Source organism: Macroventuria anomochaeta (assembly GCF_010093625.1).
Source record: "Macroventuria anomochaeta strain CBS 525.71 unplaced genomic scaffold BU25scaffold_36, whole genome shotgun sequence".
NCBI classification, from domain to species: Eukaryota; Fungi; Ascomycota; class Dothideomycetes; order Pleosporales; family Didymellaceae; genus Macroventuria; species Macroventuria anomochaeta.
Genome location: NW_022985397.1, coordinates 169,118 through 189,392, shown reverse-complemented (window position 1 = coordinate 189,392; position 20,275 = coordinate 169,118). Strand labels below are relative to the sequence as shown.

The window sequence follows — 20,275 nt, the reverse complement described above, 5'->3', positions numbered from 1 at the left end:
GGAGGTGTGATGAACGGGGGGAATGGGCTCTTGCTTGTCGAGGTTGCGAACCTGCTTGCTTCTTAGTGCCTCGTAGGCTTTCTGCCAGGGGCTTTTGTGTGCCCTATAGTTCTTGTCGATGACTGTTGGTACCGGTTCGCGTGGCTCGTAGCACGCAGTCTGCGCGATGGCCCTAGACGAAGAGAGTCGAGTGACAACGTCCGCGTTGTGCTTCCAGATCTGCTGCTCGATAGGAAGAAGGAATGGCTCCACGTCGAGTGCGACCCTCGATGTCGCTCTGTAGGCGCCGCATATACTCCTTGCTGCTCTTGCTTGGATGCTGCGCAGGGCATCGACCGTCCTGTGCGTGTAGCCGCGCTTCTTGTTGTTGAGGTTGGCGTTGGCCCAGATAGAGCACGCGTACCTCATCTGTGGCAGCACGATGGCTTCGTACAGTCTGCGCATGTCTTGCAGCCGGATGCCCCAGGTGGAGCTGCCCAAGCTGCTCAGCGTGTGCACTGTGCGAGTTGCCTTCTGCCTGATCGTCTCTACATGCTCTTTCCACTTCAGCTTGGTGTCCAGAGTCAAGTCTAGGTATTTGCATGTTGGTGACGGCTTTATCTCGCCCCACTCTGTCTGGATGGACGCGTCTGTTGAAGTCGTGTCTTAAGCAAAGCTCGTAGACACTATTCGATTGGTTCTCGGGGATGAGCAGAGGTACAGAAAGCCGTCAGGGGTTTGTTATCACTGAGCGAGCTCGGAGCGGCAGAGGTTTGACTGTGATAAACCGCTGTGATAATCAGGGGGTAGTCGTCTAGTCAAAGACCATGGCGACTGGTTGCAATGAGTAGTACAGAGTATACTGTCTGGCTCGAGAGCAGGTGAGATTCCAATAACAAAGTTGATTGACGAGGTTGAACACGATGCCATAAGGGCAGCGTGTCTACTTGCTTATATACTTGACAGGAGGATTGATTGTACTGCTCATATCAAGTATCGTCAGTGACTTGATACTCGGTCCAATCGAGCGTTGTCGACGTGACCTCGATACTCGGTCCTTGGTGTCCTATTGATCGTTGTCGACGTGGGTCCTCTGCAAGTGGGTCGGTATATGGGTCCGTGACGATCGTTTGTGTACGAGATCCACGTTGTATCCACTGCAGTCCTTTTCGTACAATCTCGGTTCGTATAACAGATATTGCGAGTGTTGATTATACTGGGTATCACTGACGCGGCTTCACAGCTCGGTCAATCGATACTGCAGTTCATGGGCTGCTCTCGTCTCGTTGCGTAGTCCTGTTTGTTCAGTGTTGTTTTGCGAGTTGTTCATGGACCGTAACAGGCCCTCCGGGTAGGTATGATGTGCCTCTGCGGCCTTTGACTGCTGTTCGCGTGTGTCAACGGGTTGTGTTGCTCCGCTGAGTCAACGGTGGTTCCCGCATTGGTCCTCTTCTGTCCTCGTCCAGTCTACGATTGATTCCTGGAGATCGGCACCGGCTGCGTTGATGCAGAGGCCGGGGTGGGTCTGCTCCTTCAGACAGTGGTGACCGGTGCCTCCAGTGGGATGTTGTTCGTTGGTGTCTCCGCGACTGGATGATAGTATGGCCGCACGTCGTATGCAGCTCTCGCTTTCGTCCTCTTTTCCTTCCTGGTGGGGCACTGGTAGCTCCATGCTTCGTGCTCGCCTCGGCAGGCGGCGCACTTCCTGGGTACATTCCGGTCGAGCTTCAACGGGCAGTCGCGAGTCTCATGTTCTTGCGCGCAGTAGCCACATGCGATTGTTGCCTTGCATTGGGTTCCTATGTGGCCGTAGTGTTGGCACTTGAAGCACTGCTTCACTTGGCACTGTCGCTCGTATCGCTCGCACTGGAAGACCTCGCCCTGCCAGATCAAGCCCTCGTCAATGATCTTATTGGCGTCTTCTGGCTTGGTGAACTCTATGATGATGCTAGAGAAAGATTTCGTCGGTGCATTGCGTGTCAGCCATCCAATGTATTTGATCTCCGCCTGCAGGATGAACGGCTTGTTGTCCAGCAGCAGCTGGTCCCTCGTCTCTTCGAGCCTATCCAAGTCCATCGTGCTGGTGCGTATGCTGTGTGCGATGATGCCGTAGGTTGTGATCCGTATCGAGGCCCTGTTGCCAACACAGTTGACCCAGTCGTCAGCGAACTGCTTTAGCGCTTCTGCCTCCTTGCCGGTGGCTGTCTTGATGCTGAGGTCGCCGCTCCTTAGCTGGTTCGAAGAGAGAACCTTAATACCGCTTATGTTTTCGTTTCCGCTTTGCGCAATAGCGCACTCTACATGCGCGTTGAGGTTACGCGGGTTCATTGCCCGCAGGCTAAGCACTGTATTTGGGGTCTCTAATGGTCACGACGACTTCACGCTGCGTCTGCATAGGAGCCATTCTGAGAACTTGTGTATTCGCTGTACTTGCTAGCGGTGCGCCCCTCGCTGCAATCGCAGCGTAGCTGAGCACGCCACCTGTCTGCGGTCCTGCGTTTTTGATCTGCCTTGCCATCTGCAGGTTTGCTTTACCTACCTCGACTGCCTCCTTGGCTGCGGTCCTTGCTTCCTCTCCGTTCCTCATGTTTTGTTGTACGTTTGTGGCGATAGCGTGGACGGTTTTGGCGGTGTTCTTAATGTCAGTCTTGAGCTCGTGCTTGACAACATCAAGCATTTGCGCGGCGTTTTCTGTGGACGCTTTGGCCTCCGTTTGCATAATGCTAAGCGCGTCGCACACCGTGCTGAGGTCAGGCGCATGTTGCACTTTCAGTATGAACGTCAGCGTGCCGTGGATGATGACCTTGACGAGGTCTGCCGGCACGGGCTGGCTCTGCGTGCGATCAATACAAGTCAGCGCGTCCTGAAGGTAGGTGCTGAGGCGTGTAGCATGCTCGCGGAAAGGGGTTGGCCATGCGGGCTGCTGAGGCCACGGTGTCGCCATGGCACGTCAGACGCAGTGGGCTGCTGCGGCTGGGTGCTGGCTAGTCAATTGGCGTCAAGAGCGACCGTTTGAGCACGAAAATACAACAGAATTCCAAAAATCGAGTTCTCGCTGTGTGGTGTTTTTCGTGTGCTATATCGCAGTTGAAACCGAACACCCCTATACTTTTCAACAGCTCTACGCTCCGGGATATCTAAAATAGGTATAGTGCTACAACAGCGTTACGAACTTTTAGCGTTGTTGCAGTTGTGGCAGCAAAACCGAACAGGCCCTTACCGTGTCTGTGCGCACAACGATCATGTTGGTAAAACGACCGCGCTAGCGCCTTCACAGGCACCCACAAATGAAGCTGTACAACCACATACAATATATATTATTGCGAGATTTTTTGGTGTTGTAATCTGTAGACTCAGGCAACTGTTTTGGCTATCGATACTTGTGTGGGAGTCGCACGTTGCGGCCACGCAAGGTGGCTTTTGGTGGAGGGCTTGAGGCGCCCACCGTTGTGGCCACACCACCCACAGCACCACCCACACGCCTCTGTTTTTTGCAAGGGTTTGCAGGAAGACTCTGTGAGGCCTTGCGCTTGCCAGATTGAGACAGTTGTATAGCTGTGGCAGTGTTGCGAGCTGCCTTCTGCCGTTGTTTCTCAGCTGCCTTCTCAGCTCTCTCCTTCTCCCGCACCTTCTTGGCTTCCTCTCGCGCCACACGCTTCTCCTGTTGTAGCTGTTCTTGGAGTATCTTGTTTTGGTGTTGTATCTGCCGTCGCTCAATAATTGCTGCCGCTTTGTCACATTTCTGTTGTTGTGTGGCTTGCTCGCGATTGCGAGCTTCTTGTACCTTGCGCGGCGAGAAGAAGAGAGGATTGTGCTCATACTGCTGCTCTTGTTGTAGGGTTAGCGGCTTGCCCTTGTTCTTGCGCTTCTTCTTAGTAGTAACTGCAAGGCGAAGCTGCTGGTTTTCAAGAGTAAGTAGCTTGTTTTGAGCTGCAAGCCGGTGAATTGAGCGTTGCAATGCGCGAGCATCCCGAGCATTGTTATTGATAATTGCAGAGTCAAGAAGCCTGTCAAGCTCATCGGCCGATGCCTCTGTACTACTAGAGGCATCAGTATTGAGCTTCTGGAAGCGGTGAAGTATCCTGTTTGGGTTGAACGGCCATAGGCCTGTGGCTTCAAAGGCGCTCAGTACCAGCGCCTCAGTGAAGGTATCTATCCAGGCATGCCAGAAAAGCCTAAAAAAGTCAGGTTTCCTGACTGTGGAGAAGCCTTGGGCGTTGTGAAGGTGTGTAGTAACTGCGTTGGAGTAGTTTGCTGCCAGAGGTGAGAAATAGCTCACATTGAGCGGCTGCAGCGTGTGGGTACTGTGTGGGGGATAGATACAGAGCAGAATCCTGTGGCGATCGCAGTAGTTGATAAAGGCCATTGTTATATGTGAGCCGTGGCCATCGACAATGAGCAATTGCCATGAGTTTTGAGCTTTTGTCTTAGTGTAGCGATCAAAGACCTGCTCAAGCCAGGCAACACCCATCTCATCGTTGGTCCAACCTGTAGGTGATGCCGCTACAAATACTGAGTGTTTTCCTGGCTCAATATCCGCCACCCAGTTTGATTGTAGGGCTTGAGCTTTACTCTGGTATATGAGGCCTGGTGGCAGAGTTGACCCATCTGCACACACGCTTGCGAGTAATGTTACCCACTCACGATTGCCATCTTGGAGTGATTCTCTACTCCTCCCTTGTTGCCATGTTTGCTTAGAGAAGATCCGCTTGCTCTTGCCTGTCAGGCCAATTGCAAAGCCTTTCTCATCCATATTGTATGTGTGCCGTGGCTCGATGTTGTATTGGGTGATCTTCTGCTGCAGAATATCAAAGTACTTGGTGTACTTTTCGAGAGAATTGGCAGCGTGCCGCTGCGCATCCATACTTGTGGTCCATCGTGATGATATTCGATCAGAGTGCCGGTGAAGGAAGTCAGTAATCCAGCTCTCGGAAACCTTGTTGTGAGCAAGCGCAAAGGCAAAATTTGCTACCATTTGACGCGTAGGAGGTAGGTGACGATCTGTAAGCTCTTCGATATACTTCACAAGGTACAACTCCTGTTGTGGGTGGAGTAACTGGCGATCTGTGTTGGCATCTTCCCGGGATTGCTGCACACCTCGGTGGTGCCTTGACAACGTTACGCGATTAACACGATGAATTTTTGCAATTTCTGTATATGTAAAATTTTTGCCAGGCTTTAATTGACGAATCTGCATAAGTGCATCATGAATTCCAGGCATGGTTGTGGTGTAGTTGACGTGTCAAAATGTGACTATTGTTGTTGCCTGATCGTTGTACCAACATGATCGTTGTGCGCACAGACACAGTAGACGGTTCTCGTTAGCGCTGTCTAAGAGTGATCGCTCTCGAAACTCTACATATTCTACCTGGAACATGGGTTCGAAATGGGCTGCATTACCACCATGAGTTTCTGTCACGGTTCAGGGTGCTCCTGCCTGTTGTACCTCACCTGCCATGAGAGTGACTGCCACGTCACACTAGCGTTGTTTACAGCTACTCACCTATATATACTGTTCGTAGCTTCACTCAACAACCTCAGTACAATCTTCAAATTCTTCCCTTTGCGTACAGTTCTTCACTGAACTCTGACAGTTTCAGCTGCTTCCAGTCGCGAAAATCATGTCATATTAGCTTTTCCTGGAGCGTGACGATCTCTGAGAAGGGATACATTTCAGCAGAAGAAGATCGCAGAAATACTTGCAGCGCAAGCGCCTTCGTGTGATTTTGCTCCGGCAAGTATAGGCGATGAACGTCTAGTGGCTGATGACAACGAGAACAGTCGGCGCCAGAAACCCCTGTGACGATGGGTAATATCTATCTCCTCGGGAATACAGTGTGAGTTAAAGAGTAATCAACGGCACTCTTCGCGAAGTGGAGTGCAGGCACAATCTCTTGGATGCATTGTGGTCGGTCCCTGGGTCGGCCCTTTGAGATTGATGCGGTGCAGGCGGCACAGGACAGCAGGCAGTCGTGCAAACGACAATAAATCTGTAGCATGCTCCCCGCTACAGTGCCTGTGACTAATTTCAATACAGCAAAGGTACATGATAAAAATGGAGACCTAGAAAGCGAGATTGAACAACACACTAGAGAATAGCAACCTCTGCCTTATTTTCATCAACGGTCTAGTCCGCACAGTAATCTCGCTATTGTATCCAACACGCTCTTCAATTCGTGGCGTTCATAGTAGTTTCGTCCACCCAACACTGAAATTTCCAATTCTCCTTGCACAGGTCTTGCAAAAACGACGAGCGCCGGTTGAGATGTTGTCAATGAGCGTCGATAGACGCTGTGGCGAATCCTTTTGTCCCAGGACGGTTCTTCCTCGATGTCTTGGAACTGAATTATACAGCTATACTGCCGTTGATTGGTGGGCCAGTCTGTGCACGCTTGAAGAATGTTCGCAAACGTGCTGGTTTCGAACGCGCGAGACTCCGTCCGCTGACGATGTAACTCCACAATAGCTTCGTCCAACGTCTCACCTGGCCGTAGCCGCAATCGAATGGGGATGATTCCTAAGCATGGACCGTAGACAGATAGGAGGTTTGCAGGGACTGAAGCTCGTCCAGTAACGACCAAACCAAAGACCACATCCTCGACATCAGTGGCATATGATAAGGCCAGCGCACAGGCGGCTGCAAAACTCGTTGCGATAGTCGAATCTCTGGCGTTGTGACTGTGATGAACACGGACTTTACATTCCAGAACCTCTGCAGCCATTGATTGCGGAGGACCCGGAATGCTCCTTAGCCTTGCAGAGAGAAAAGGGAGGGGTGCAGAACCTTGAAGCAGCTTTGACCAGTGGAGCAGGCTGGCTGCCTCATTTTGTTGCGCGTGCCGTATGTATGCAGTAAATGATGGCTGTTTGTCATATTCCTGCTGCAGGTTGTCCAAAGTCCGACCTACCATGTTTACCAGTGTCTGAAAGCTGACACCATCATACTGTGCGTGACACAGTCGCATACCTAAGCGGACGGGGTATCCGGGGGACACAACAATGAAGAATTTGGTGTAAGGAGTGCCCAGTTGAAGAGGCTGATCCAGAGCTTGCCGAAAGATTTTTTCCGAAGAGATTTCCAAATCTGCTTCGTTCTCAGATACATTGATAGGAGATGGTCCTCGACTATGGCCGATGATGTTCCAATACCGACCACTATGTTCCACAAAAACCGCGCGTAGTATGTCGATGGATACCCAGATAGCGTTGCAACAGGCACGCGCGACGTCGATATTAGTTGAAGACGGGAGGTCTAGGTAGAAAGCATGGCATCCAGCTGGTGGAGTGATGAGTGCACCATGAAGATAGGAGACCTGCATACTCGTAGCAGGATATACGTCTTGTACTTGGTTGGCTGGCTCAAGTACGTCCTTGGCACACCTCAAAAGGTCCTGGAGTTCGACATGCGCTGGCAGGAGCGAGAAAGGCTCGGGGGAAGAGTCATCTAACGCCAGTGCTTGTTCCAATGTTGTTGCCAGGCGCGACAGGCGCGGCTGTGCGAACACGTTGGCCACCGTGAGGCTCAACTCCTGCTCGCGCGCCGCCGCTACTGTGTCTGTGCGCACAACGATCATGTTGGTACAACGATCAGGCAACAACAATAGTCACATTTTGACACGTCAACTACACCACAACCATGCTTGGAATTCATGATGCACTTATGCAGATTTGTCAATTAAAGCCTGGCGAAAATTTTACATATACAGAAATTGCAAAAATTCATCGTGTTAATCGCGTAACGTTGTCAAGGCACCACCGAGGTGTGCAGCAATCCCGGGAAGATGCCAACACAGATCGCCAGTTACTCCACCCACAACAGGAGTTGTACCTTGTGAAGTATATCGAAGAGCTTACAGATTGTCACCTACCTCCTACGCGTCAAATGGTAGCAAATTTTGCCTTTGCGCTCGCTCACAACAAGGTTTCCGAGAGCTGGATTACTGACTTCCTTCACCGGCACTCTGATCGAATATCATCACGATGGACCACAAGTATGGATGCGCAGCGGCACGCTGCTGATTCTCTCGAAAAGTACACCAAGTACTTTGATATTCTGCAGCAGAAGATCACCCAATACAACATCGAGCCACGGCACACATACAATATGGATGAGAAAGGCTTTGCAATTGGCCTGACAGGCAAGAGCAAGCGGATCTTCTCTAAGCAAACATGGCAACAAGGGAGGAGTAGAGAATCACTCCAAGATGGCAATCGTGAGTGGGTAACATTACTCGCAAGCGTGTGTGCGGATGGGTCAACTCTGCCACCAGGCCTCATATACCAGAGTAAAGCTCAAGCCCTACGATCAAACTGGGTGGCGGATATTGAGCCAGGAAAACACTCAGTATTTGTAGCGGCATCACCTACAGGTTGGACCAACGATGAGATGGGTGTTGCCTGGCTTGAGCAGGTCTTTGATTGCTACACTAAGGCAAAAGCTTGAAACTCATGGCGATTGCTCATTGTTGATGGCCATGGCTCACATATAACGATGGCCTTTATCAACTACTGCGATTGCCACAGGATTCTGCTCTGTATCTATCCCCCACACAGTACCCACGCGCTGCAGCCGCTTGATGTGAGCTGTTTCTCACCTCTGGCAGCAAACTACTCCAACGCAGTTACTACACACCTTCACAACGCCCAAGGCTTCTCCACAGTCAGGAAACCTGACTTTTTTAGGCTTTTCTGGCATGCCTGGATAGATACCTTCACTGAGGCGCTGGTACTGAGCGCCTTTGAAGCCACAGGCCTATGGCCGTTCAACCCAAACAGGATACTTCACCGCTTCCAGAAGCTCAATACTGATGCCTCTAGTAGTACAGAGGCATTGGCCGATGAGCTTGACAGGCTTCTTGACTCTGCAATTATCAATAACAATGCTCGGGATGCTCGCGCATTGCAACGCTCAATTCACCGGCTTGCAGCTCAAAACAAGCTACTTACTCTTGAAAACCAGCAGCTTCGCCTTGCAGTTACTACTAAGAAGAAGCGCAAGAACAAGGGCAAGCCGCTAACCCTACAACAAGAGCAGCAGTATGAGCACAATCCTCTCTTCTTCTCGCCGCGCAAGGTACAAGAAGCTCGCAATCGCGAGCAAGCCACACAACAACAGAAATGTGACAAAGCGGCAGCAATTATTGAGCGACGGCAGATACAACACCAAAACAAGATACTCCAAGAACAGCTACAACAGGAGAAGCGTGTGGCGCGAGAGGAAGCCAAGAAGGTGCGGGAGAAGGAGAGAGCTGAGAAGGCAGCTGAGAAACAACGGCAGAAGGCAGCTCGCAACACTGCCACAGCTATACAACTGTCTCAATCTGGCAAGCGCAAGGCCTCACAGAGTCTTCCTGCAAACCCTTGCAAAAAACAGAGGCGTGTGGGTGGTGCTGTGGGTGGTGTGGCCACAACGGTGGGCGCCTCAAGCCCTCCACCAAAAGCCACCTTGCGTGGCCGCAACATGCGACTCCCACACAAGTATCGATAGCCAAAACAGTTGCCTGAGTCTACAGATTACAACACCAAAAAATCTCGCAATAATATATATTGTATGTGGTTGTACAGCTTCATTTGTGGGTGCCTGTGAAGGCGCTAGCGCGGTCGTTTTACCAACATGATCGTTGTGCGCACAGACACGGTAGATGTGTTGCTAGGCCTCTCTGGATTGTGAAGAACACAGCTAACAATTTACTGGGCTATTGTTAGAAACCAGAAACTAATAGAGTAGTGTTCATTTGATATCTCTGCGCTTCTCCAAAACAACGAAATGAATGTGTGATATTTTCTGGTAGAGGAGATTAAGGACAACTGAGTGAATCGATATGCAGAGCTACGAGAGGAATATGGAGATATGTGTTAACGTGCGGGATCAGTAAGCTGGGCAGATCAGTAAGCTGGGCACCCCACCAAGCTTGACGCGACGCTCTGCACAACCACCACCATGCCGCGACAACAACGTTCTATACAGACTTCTCGTGAAGGTAGAATAAGCCTTGCTATCACATCTTATAATAATAATCCAAAACAATCTATTCGTGGTCTTGCAAAAGCATACGATGTGCCGCAATCAACACTACATACACGCGTTCATGGTACTCAGCTACGATCAGAGACAGTCTCTGTCAAACGAAAGCTATCGCCTATTGAAGAGCAGTCTCTCGTGCAGTGGATCCTAGCCCTTGATCAGCGTGGTTTTCCGCCCCATATAATTGATGTACGACGAATGGCAGACGCGTTACTCGCCGCGCGTGGCCAAGATCCACCTCCACAACCTGTGGGCAAGAAATGGGTGTCACGTTTTATCCAGAGCCAGTTCGAGCTTCAGACAAAGTGGACTAGAAGATTTCATAGTCAGCGCGCCTCCTGTGAGGATCCTATCGCAATTACAGCCTGGTTCAAGCTAGTAGAGGAGACGCGCCAGACGTACGGCATTCTAGATCAAGATATCTACAACTTTGACGAGACTGGATTCGCAATGGGCCTCGATGCAACATCAAAAGTAGTCACAAGCTCTGACAGAGTTGGCAGAGCAGTTGTTGTACAGCCAGGCAATCGCGAGTGGGTAACAGCTATCGAGTGCGTCAACGCGTCTGGCTGGTGTCTTCCACCATGTCGATAAGGTGGGATGGAGGTTTTCAACAGCATCTCTTCGTAAGATGCCGCCTCTAGCTTTGGCTGATTCCGCTCGCCTCTTACCTGAGTGCAGAGCTTTCAGTCCATGGAGACATTTTTGCATTGCTGGAGAAAGGCGACGATATGCTTCCACTTGATTAGAGAAGATTGTATCACCACCACAGGCCGGGGTCTCCAGCATAAACATGATCGTGATGCCAGGAGGCTGAGCCTCAAAAGAAGCGTCGGAACGCCAGGCAGCTGAAGTTGTATTGTATTTGAAGAACTGTTCGAATCCGTCATCGCCTGCTCCACGATGGGCTATTTGGATTTCAGGAAATCCTTCGGGTGTGCCGCTTGTCGGTGGAACACGATGCCTACCAAAGAAGCTTCCCCACTCCAATGTCGCAACGGTAGAGACGCTAGGTCTTGATCCTTGAATATGACCACTTTCCGTTGAGCAGTCAGCAGAGCAAGCTGCTGTTTTCCAGCCTTGGAAATTCTGGAAAGTTGAACGTCTCCTGCAACCACCGTACCCATGCATGGTGTAAGTGACTTGAGCGATACAGGAGACCCATTGCTAGATTTCAAAAATCACAGAAGGTTGGATCAGCTCCGATTGTTGGATCTTTGTATTCAAATGCGGTTAAAGGAGGGCAGCGTTGAGTGTGATCCCACGTGGGCATATATTGTGGGAATTGAGGCGCATTAGCTACCCTGGGCATGAATTGTTTAGTAGGAACATACAGCTGCTGGAGGATATAGTTCGTTTCCGTGGTATTCTATGACAGAGTTAAACTGTGCAGCACCTGGAACCAGCCCGGGTTTTGCAACAGAACTGCCATCAGTCGATGTGCTGGAGGGGTTGTGCTTGCTAGTAGACATTTGTAAAGGTGATGATACGGAGCAAAACAGTCCTGTTCCTGTTTCGAACCTAGTTACTCTTAAACTCGGCTGGAGAAAAGCAAAGAGTCACAAACCGCTTGCATGACACAACCGATAGCCGATATTGGTTAATCTATTTTTCTTATCTTCTCCACGCGCGGGATAGCTGCACTATGCGTGAACCTGGTTGGATTGGTGTGCCTTCCTCTAGCGCGGCCTGCAACCAAGGATCTCATGTCGCCGGGCCTACGACGCCAGTCAGACCCCCATCCGGCTAGTCTTCTTGACCCCAACCCCTAAATCAGACTAGTTATTATCTGGCGGCGCGAACGCATTTCCTTACGGTACCATTATCATTTTACCCTCTAATACTCCACGAGCTCGTCTTCGGTTCGCACGTCTCCCATTCTGGCTAAGAAACTACCACTTCATTATGCCTTTCGCCCGAGTTGGAGACGAAAGCGCCTCTTTTGCACGTCCTTCTTTATCTTGGAGCTCAGCGTACATCTTGATAATATCACGCATGATCGGGTCTGGTATTTTTGCGGTTCCTGGCATCGTTATCCAATCCACCGGCAGCATCGGGACGGCTTTCATGGCTTGGATTTGTGGTGCCGCCATCGCCACAATCGCAGTCGTTCCATACCTCGAATACAGCTGCATGCTGCCGCGCAATGGGGGCGATGCGGTTTACCTTGAGTTCACTTATCACAAACCTCGCTATCTCGTTTCGACCATCATCGCCTGTAAGGCATTGTTCCAAGCCCTTACTGCGAATAACTGCATTATATTTGGCAAGTACGTAGCATACGGCGCAGGTGTTGATCCATCGTCATGGCAATCTCCTTTTTTTGCGATATCACTACTTCTAGCCATTGCCATAATGCATGGTTTCTTTCCGAAAATTGGTGTCGCGGTTCAAAATACTTTTGGAGTTTTCAAGATCGCCGCAATGATGTTGATGGGTTGCACTGCAATAGCAGTTGTCCTGTTTCGCTCAAGCGATCAACGTGGAGCAGACGGTCTTAGTAGCTTCAAATACTCATTCAAGGGACAAAAACCTGCTACAATTTCACCATCAGACTCGACCTGGAACCCTGGCATATTGTCCGTAGCGCTGTTCAGAGTCCAGTATGCCTATTCTGGGACAGCAAACGCCAACAACATTCTGAGCGAAGTAGCCGACCCGGTGGGCATGATCAAACGCATTGTACCACTTTCCCTCGTCAGCGTTTGTGCATTGTACTTGTTGCTCAACGCGGCTCTTGTCATAATCGTCCCGCTGGACGAGATCAAGGATTCCGGAGAGCTAGCTATGGCTGTCTTTCTCAACCGTGTTCTTGGTTCATCAATTGGCAATATGATTCTTCCACTGTTTGCAGCTACAGTGGTTGCCGGGAATATCATGGTCGGTGTTTATAGCGAGGTATACCACCCCAAGGTCTGGGTATTGTTCGAAATCATTGACTAAGATGAAGCCAGGCACGACTCAACCAAGAAATTGCACGCAGAGGCTTTTTACCAAAGATTTTCGCCTCGTCGCTCCCATCTGGTTCTCCACTCGGAGGAGTCATCATCAACGTAATACCGGCACTGTTAATAATCTTATGTTCTCCAGGAGAGCATGCTTATTCGTTTCTTGTCGACGCAGAAGGGTACATAACCCAATTCTTCGCGATTGCGATTGCGATAGGTCTTTTCTCTCTTCGACAAAAGCATCCAGAGCTATCACAGCCTTTCAGGGCCTGGAAATGGGTTATTTATCTACGCATAGCTATATGCATAGTTTTGATTGTGGTCCCGGTGGTCTTCTACGACTCGTCACAAAATTACTTTGGCTTATGGCAAGGGACCTATGCGATAGCCGCCGTCTCGATGTAAGTTCGGCATTTGCTCTTTCCAGGAGGGGGTTCGATGAATGCTAATGCTATATATAGCTTGCTTGGGGCTGTAATATATTGGGGAATCTGGGCGAAGATTATTCCATTCTTGAGAGGACACGACCTGGAAGAAAATGAAGTGAGGCTAATTGATGGGACAGTCGTGCGTAGAATCGTGGGTGTTCCATATTCATACAGATCTTTAGAGGGATTGAATGATTAAGTGATTATGTATGCTAGTAGCTTTCAAGGAGTAGGTAATCACAAGAGGCCGTTTCCGACCTCTTGACCCTAATCAAAAAATATCGGCTTTCCTCACTCGATAGTCTCTATGACAGTATTATCTACTACGGAATAGACTTCTGTAAATCTGTCTGCGGTGTCTCAATACGGGATTTGTTCATTACTCATCGTGTAAACAAACCAAATACTTCCTTGTAGCGGTGTGGACCGCTGTAGAATACTGATAGCTACGGTAAACGATAACGTAGGACTATCGGGTCGATGGAATACTGCGCTGAATTGCTATATAGCTAGGAGGAGACGATATATACTGTCCCTGGAACGTGCTAGCCCATAACAGCCCAACCAGGGGTAACTGGGTCTTGTACGGACCAATTGATACCGTGACAGAAAAGACTCGGACGGCCGAAGAGGCCATTCAGAGTGCGAGCAGTTAGTCTGTCTAGTATCTTCTATGTGTTAGGGCGTGGCTGATTGTGCCATAGGAAGAGCAATCCACTCTATTCCATTCCTTCGAAACCGGTTATTTGTTGGAAGAAGGGTTGAACTCAACTTGCTAGAGTAGAGGCTCATGGTGAACAGAACATGCTACAAGATGTCAATCGTTGGACTCGGGGAACGGGCAAGACGCAGGTCGCGCTGCAGTTTGCGTACATGGTGAAGGAGAGTTGGCCCGATTTCTCCATTTTCTGGCTACCTGTACTGAGTATGGAGAGCTTCGAGCAGGCGTGCGCAGAAGTTGCGAGACAGCTGGGCATCGATCGGACGAGTGACGGAGAGGACGATGCTAAAGAGCAGTTCCAACGGTATCTAAGCACAACGCGGGCGGGGAAGTGGCTATTGGTGGTCGACAATGCTGATGATGCAGACATCTTATTTGGTTCCAAAGAGGCCAAGGGTATCGTTGACTACCTGCCACAGAGCAAGGAGGGTGTGATTATGTTCACTACACGCACACTAGAGGTAGCAGACTCGCTGATACGAAGTCATGTGGTGAAGCTCGGACCGATGAATCGACAAGACGCTGGCGACTTCCTAGAGAAGTCGCTCATCAGGAAGGATCTCCTCCGTAGCAGTGCAGGTATAGACACACTGCTGGATAAGCTGACATGTCTACCTTTGGCGATAGCACAAGCAGCTGCCTACCTGAACAAAACCCGCTCAACTATTGATAGGTACTTGCAGTTACTTGACAGCACAGAGCAGAACCTCATAGACCTCATGAGCAAGAAGTTCCGTGACGATACGCGATACGATGACTCGGCGAACGCAGTGGCTACAACGTGGGTGGTATCGTTTGACCACATACGCAAGCGCGACAAGGCCGCGACAGATCTTCTGATGTTCATATCTTGCATTGAATGGAAAGCAATTCCACGCTCTATCCTACCAAGTGCGCACTCGGAAGTGCGGATGGACGATGCAATTGGCACGCTCTGTGGGTACTCTTTTGTGGTAAGACGAGGAAATGAAGAGTTGTATGATGTTCACCAATTAGTGCACCTAGCAACTCGAGTCTGGGTCAGACAGTACGACGATGCGAGAGGGGTGACCGAGAAAAGCATCAGTAACGTGGCCGGCGTTTTCCCATCGGACGACTATGCAAACCCGGCAGTATGGAGAGCATATCTACCGCACGCGCTACGGTTACTCGAGGATGATCAAGGCTGCAAGGTTGAGAAAAGATCCAAGTTGTGTCTTTTGGTGGGACAATGTCTGCTGGAAGACGGCAGAACCCGAGAAGCAGGGAGGTGGCTAAAGGAGTCCTGCGAACAAAGACAAAGCCTCGATAAGAGTAATTCGGATCGATTAATATCGCAGCACAATCTCGCCAAAGCATACCAAGCGAACGGACAGATCAAGGAGGCAGTCAAGCTGCTGGAAGGCGTTGTTGCGATAGAAGCAGAAGTGCTCACAGAAGACCATCCTGATCGGCTAGCGTCGCAGCACAATCTCGCTGGAGCATACCAAGCGAACGGACAGACCAAGAAGGCAGTCAAGCTGCTGGAAGCCGTTGTCGCGATAAAAGCAGAAGTGCTCGCAGAAGACCATCCTGATCGACTAGCGTCGCAGCACGAGCTCGCCAGAGCATACCGAGCGAACGGACAGACCAAGGAGGCAGTCAGTCTGCTAAAGTATGTAGTTAAACTGAAAAAGAGAGTTTGATCATTCTTCTTGACTGGTATCCAAAAGTGTCCTAAAGTTCGGGCCAAGTACTGTTGTAGCTATATTAGTTCCAAGTTATTTTGTGCCTCCTCATCCTTAAAGAAAACGTAGCATGTGGAATTGCCCTATCCGGTAGAGAGAATGGCTGACCCTTTCTGGCCATGAGCTTGTCAGCTTAAACTATCACTGCCAAGTACCCTCTTGTACTGTGCCTGATCACATATTCAAACCACCAAGCTGCCTACAAGCTGGCGCGGAATGGGCGCTTGCGGTTGCTTGGTCATACCAGGCTTTGTAGTGCGGGGGGTTAATCGCCGGATTTGCCACCAAGGCTGAGTTATGCTAGCGATCCAAGTGTCTGACGTGAGCCCTTTAAATTACAGCTATGCTATTTCAGACCTTTCTTTACACTGAAGAAGTGGAGCTTCTTTTGCCAGTCCTACATCATGGGACATTGGACCACCTTCAAAGCGCAAAACGTTGCAACACTTAAGCACTGCTCTCGGTATGAAATCTTCTGATACTTATCTACGACTTGACAAGTTTTCGATATGTTGGACCCACATACAAGTAAGTCCGAGACTGTCCGAAGTGATATCTTCGTCCATGCTTGTGCTGAAAACTTGTATCACAGGGTAAGGTAAGCTTTTTTTTTCAGAAGACGTGATGTGTGAGCAAAACACAGAATACGTAGTGTCCATTCCGAGAATCTCTACGTTTCTTGATTGTTCTTGACTTTTTTATGATTAAAAGCCTCTGCATGTTCTCGTTACTCAGGGTTTGTCACGGTTCAGGGTGCTCCTGCCTGTCGAACCTCACCTGCCATGAGAGTGACTGCCACGTCACACTAGCATTTTTTACAGCTACTCACCTATATGTATTGTCCGTAGCTTCACCCAATACAACCTCAGTCCAATCCGTCAATGCTTCCCATATGCGCACTGTCCACGCTTCCCGACAACAAAGTATTAGTTTTTGTTGTCAATATCTGTACAACCGTCCCATCTTTCCTGTGCGATGCTTGGCAATCGATTGCGGCCAGCAGTTCTGCCCAAGTTGCAGTCGGCGAAAATAAAGTTGAAGTCCACCGACTGACATAAGATGTCCTTGTATAGAAAATTTGAGGTCAAGCCCAGAGCTCTTCGTTACACCTTCCCGATTTGAAGTGGCTTGTGTCAATATTTGGAAAGTGGATCGTGCCAGGATAACAAACGAGCCTTGCTTGGTTGCAGTGATCCTGTCTAAGGCCAACTTGAGCAACTGGGACTTGTGGTTATGTAACTTGTGCTATCAGGTTTCAGTGCGTTGTCCGCAGATGGTTCAGTCGCTGGTAAGATGCGGTAGACAGCACTGGATTGTGTGAGAACACTCACTTAGCTATTGTACAAGCGAGTCAACCTCCCCAAGCGAACCGACCGCTCTACCAAATCACGTGCCTTTACATCTCTATCATCTGCCGAATCATTCTCGCACGTACGGGTGTTGTGTCCTGCCTTCCCGCAACGCCCACAATGCTTTCTGTGCTTTCTGCGCCGCTTGCGCACACTGTCTTTGGGAATTCTGCGCTCTACTCGTGGCTCAACATCCAATCGGGACATCCGATCATCCTCCTCTTCCTCAATCCGCTTTCTTTTGTGTTGTTTGAGCTTGGGAGCGGCTCTACTTGACGCTTCAAGCCGGATCACTCGGGCTGCCAACAAGGTCTGTGAATCTAGAATCATCTGGGTGTCTTTTGTAAGCCGCTCGAATATCTTAATGATATGATCAAGCGAAGAAATATGTTTCCCTTGTCTTTGATCACGAACCAATGGTGATTGAGCCTCTACTTCGGTGGCGTTGTTGGATGTTTTTGGGGTCTCCACGAGGGTCCAGTAGTCCTGGAGGAGCTCTGCGCAGTCGCCTAGGTTCCTTTCCGGCACCCACGTCATTTCTCCGGCAGGCAATCCCATCCATTTGACTAAAAAGCGTTTCCGACCATCATGCTCGTCGTGGTCCATGATCCTCTCGACTTCGTATCTGTCCCACTTGGCCCCACCATGTATTGTTGGTCTTGTCTTCTGGTTTCCATCAGGTCCATTGTCACCCTCGAAAGCTTCTTTTCTCGATTCCATCACACCAGAACCGGCAGCTTGGCTTGCTGCTTCCAAGGGTGAACCTGGTTCACTTGAAGATCGAAGCAGCGCCTGTGCTTTTTTAGACTTCTGTAGGCTTTCAACATGACTTTCCACATTACAAAGTATTCCCTGTGACCTGATTGAACTGGTAGATCTATCGCCCCTGTTGGCTGTGGAATGTAGTATACGGGTATCTACGGCCGGTCGGGGTGTTGGTTGGTGTACACTCGGGGCCGTCTGCCTTTGTAGATGTAATCCAGAGTTCAGCACCTTTGCCATAGAGGTCGACATGTCAAGTGGAGAGCACGCTCGTTCGTTTGTTTTCAGCAATATGCTGGCAGCACTGCTGCAACTATCTGGAGTCGACATATCATCAACTGTATGCCCACGTGACGACATTAAATTGTACTTCTTGGCTGATACTTACTATGAGTGTACATATCAAATATATGGGGACTGAATGTATCAGTATCATTTGATTCTCCACACTGTTCGCGTGGGTAATCTCCATCGCAGTTCATTTCTTGATAGATATCGGGTGGTACGCGTCTAAGATCAATGGGCATAAAATCTCAGCACTCTGTGATAGCATGTTCTTCCATGGGGATGGTACAATCTACTATTGTTCATCAGTTCAGGAATCCAAACCTCATCTAAAGATCCACCTGAGATGCTGTCACCTGGAGAGAGCTCTGCTGCTAAGTTTATTTCTGTGGTGTCTGTAAGAGGCTTTTTTCCCTCTATGGCAGAGGTTTCGTCGTTGGTGTTGCATTGCCCTTTGTCTTGATCGGATACGGCATCTGCAAGCTCAATTTAGCTAAGATCCAATCTACTGCGAACTAAGTCTCTCTACAGTACCTTCTTCATTAGGAGAAGAGCATTCTAGGGTCCCAGATAGTTGAGGTGACTCTTGATTGGATAAGCACGGTAACACAGAATCTGATGTTATGATAATATTGGTGTTTCTGTTCCCTTCACTGCTTTTGTTTAATCTAGTGTTGCAGGATTTTTGCTTGGGCAATTCAATCTTTGGCTTCCGTTTTGGATTAGCCGATGACGGAATATACGGGACAAACTTCGCTCGTGCGAGCGTATAGGGAGCGGCAGGAAGGGTAGAAGGCATTCCAGGACTGCAGAAGTTTGTTTTTTCAGACGCTGGAAAGGAGAAAGGCTGGTGTTCTCCTGACAAGCTGTTATTTCGATTATATACAATCGCCAAGACTGCTTTTTAGTAGACGCATAGGCCTGCATAAACACTGTTCCGGATTCGACAGGGCCGGCTGAGGCCAATTGCCCATGGTCTAAAGTGTGATACGGTATAAGCTGCATGTATCAGTTCGAAGGAGTCACAAGACAAGGGTACGGTAAATGCGGATGCCTCGTTCCATCTAAACCATCCCATCATTGGCTTGCGAATGGCCACTATAGCTCAGGGAGTACGCGTTTTTCGGCTTTGCAAGGACTGGGAAACTGTGTTGAAGCGGCCGATTGAGACGATTTCTCTTGGTGGCTGGCCAATCGGCTTGCAAAGTATGGATCATGGCATTGAATGGCACTGGCGACTAATTTCTCGAAACCAGCCTGCCGTGTTCCACATAATCACCTGCTAAGGCCACGGGTCATTTAGATCACTCGTAGCTCGCTCGATTGATGTCATAATCCGGTCCTTGGCTTATCTGTTTCCTAATGGAGCAATACGAGTGCATTGTTGAAGTTCGGATCCCTGTCAATTATATGCACAAGCCGGACTCCTGAACTTGAGTCTGAGGGCGGGATGGCATGTGGACGTGCCTAATTCGTTCAACCCATTCGGAGGCAGGGTCAAGCTGCATTGTGAGTGCACCGGGACTGAGACAATTGTGGAACAGCTCAGCTTTCGTCTGCTCCAGACTGAGCTGTGACCAGGCTCAGGCAACCACAGGACACTCAACTGTGCTTGCCGGGTTTGACTGTGCGCTAGAGGGAACAGTTTCGAACCAGGTCTGACTTCTTCACTGCCATAGAGTGGGTGATTATTTCATATGGATGAAAATTGTCTGTATGAGAGGGGAGTGATTGCGTCGCAGAATTTAGAAACGAGGACATGAAGTGATGGGCAATTCGATTGCTCATGGAGGGATCAGATCAACCTCCCCCTCATCGAGAAGAAAAGCCATGAGCTGAAGCAGAGCTGCGCTTCAAGACCTGTATAGGGGCAACTGTAACAGGGGGGCGAGTCGAGACAGCATTGAATGTGCATGTAGATGCGGAAGCTGTTCGCTAGCGGTCCGTTGCAGCGTTTGCCAACGGCCCGTTGCAGTGTTTGCCAACGGCCCGCTGCACTGATAGTCCAGCTCATTCGGTTAGTTTGGTTTGCTTCACTGCTATTCCCTTCCACTATATAGTCCCGATCGATCC

General features: G+C 49.7%; 5 protein-coding genes across 5 annotated transcripts; 2 read left to right on the top strand and 3 right to left on the bottom strand.

Annotated features, from left to right (window-relative positions):
* Window positions 1-2,317: 2,317 nt before the first annotated feature.
* On the bottom strand, window positions 2,318-2,923 carry BU25DRAFT_400585 (uncharacterized protein; the record flags this gene model as incomplete). The annotated part of the gene is made up of 1 exon (XM_033704970.1): window positions 2,318-2,923. The coding sequence occupies one exon, from the start codon at window positions 2,921-2,923 to the stop codon at window positions 2,318-2,320; it is 606 nt and encodes a 201-aa protein (XP_033557728.1).
* A 3,175-nt stretch (window positions 2,924-6,098) lies between these two features.
* Window positions 6,099-7,553, bottom strand: BU25DRAFT_477970 (CoA-dependent acyltransferase; the record flags this gene model as incomplete). Its single annotated transcript, XM_033710983.1, has 1 exon — window positions 6,099-7,553. The coding sequence occupies one exon, from the start codon at window positions 7,551-7,553 to the stop codon at window positions 6,099-6,101; it is 1,455 nt and encodes a 484-aa protein (XP_033557727.1).
* Window positions 7,554-10,299: 2,746 nt separating this feature from the next.
* On the bottom strand, window positions 10,300-11,474 carry BU25DRAFT_451280 (TauD-domain-containing protein; the record flags this gene model as incomplete). The annotated part of the gene is made up of 2 exons (XM_033709745.1): window positions 10,675-11,474; window positions 10,300-10,313 (listed from the first exon to the last, which is right to left on the bottom strand). The coding sequence occupies exons 1-2, from the start codon at window positions 11,132-11,134 to the stop codon at window positions 10,300-10,302; spliced, it is 474 nt and encodes a 157-aa protein (XP_033557726.1). The 5' UTR covers window positions 11,135-11,474.
* A 381-nt stretch (window positions 11,475-11,855) lies between these two features.
* BU25DRAFT_400581 (putative methionine permease) lies at window positions 11,856-13,578 on the top strand (the record flags this gene model as incomplete). Its single annotated transcript, XM_033704969.1, has 3 exons — window positions 11,856-12,901; window positions 12,958-13,352; window positions 13,413-13,578. Exons 1-3 carry the CDS (start codon window positions 11,909-11,911, stop codon window positions 13,576-13,578), a joined length of 1,554 nt encoding a protein of 517 aa, XP_033557725.1. The 5' UTR covers window positions 11,856-11,908.
* Window positions 13,579-14,183: 605 nt separating this feature from the next.
* On the top strand, window positions 14,184-15,764 carry BU25DRAFT_349981 (uncharacterized protein; the record flags this gene model as incomplete). The annotated part of the gene is made up of 2 exons (XM_033703287.1): window positions 14,184-14,588; window positions 14,658-15,764. 2 exons carry the CDS (start codon window positions 14,184-14,186, stop codon window positions 15,762-15,764), a joined length of 1,512 nt encoding a protein of 503 aa, XP_033557724.1.
* Between the last annotated feature and the right edge of the window lie 4,511 nt (window positions 15,765-20,275).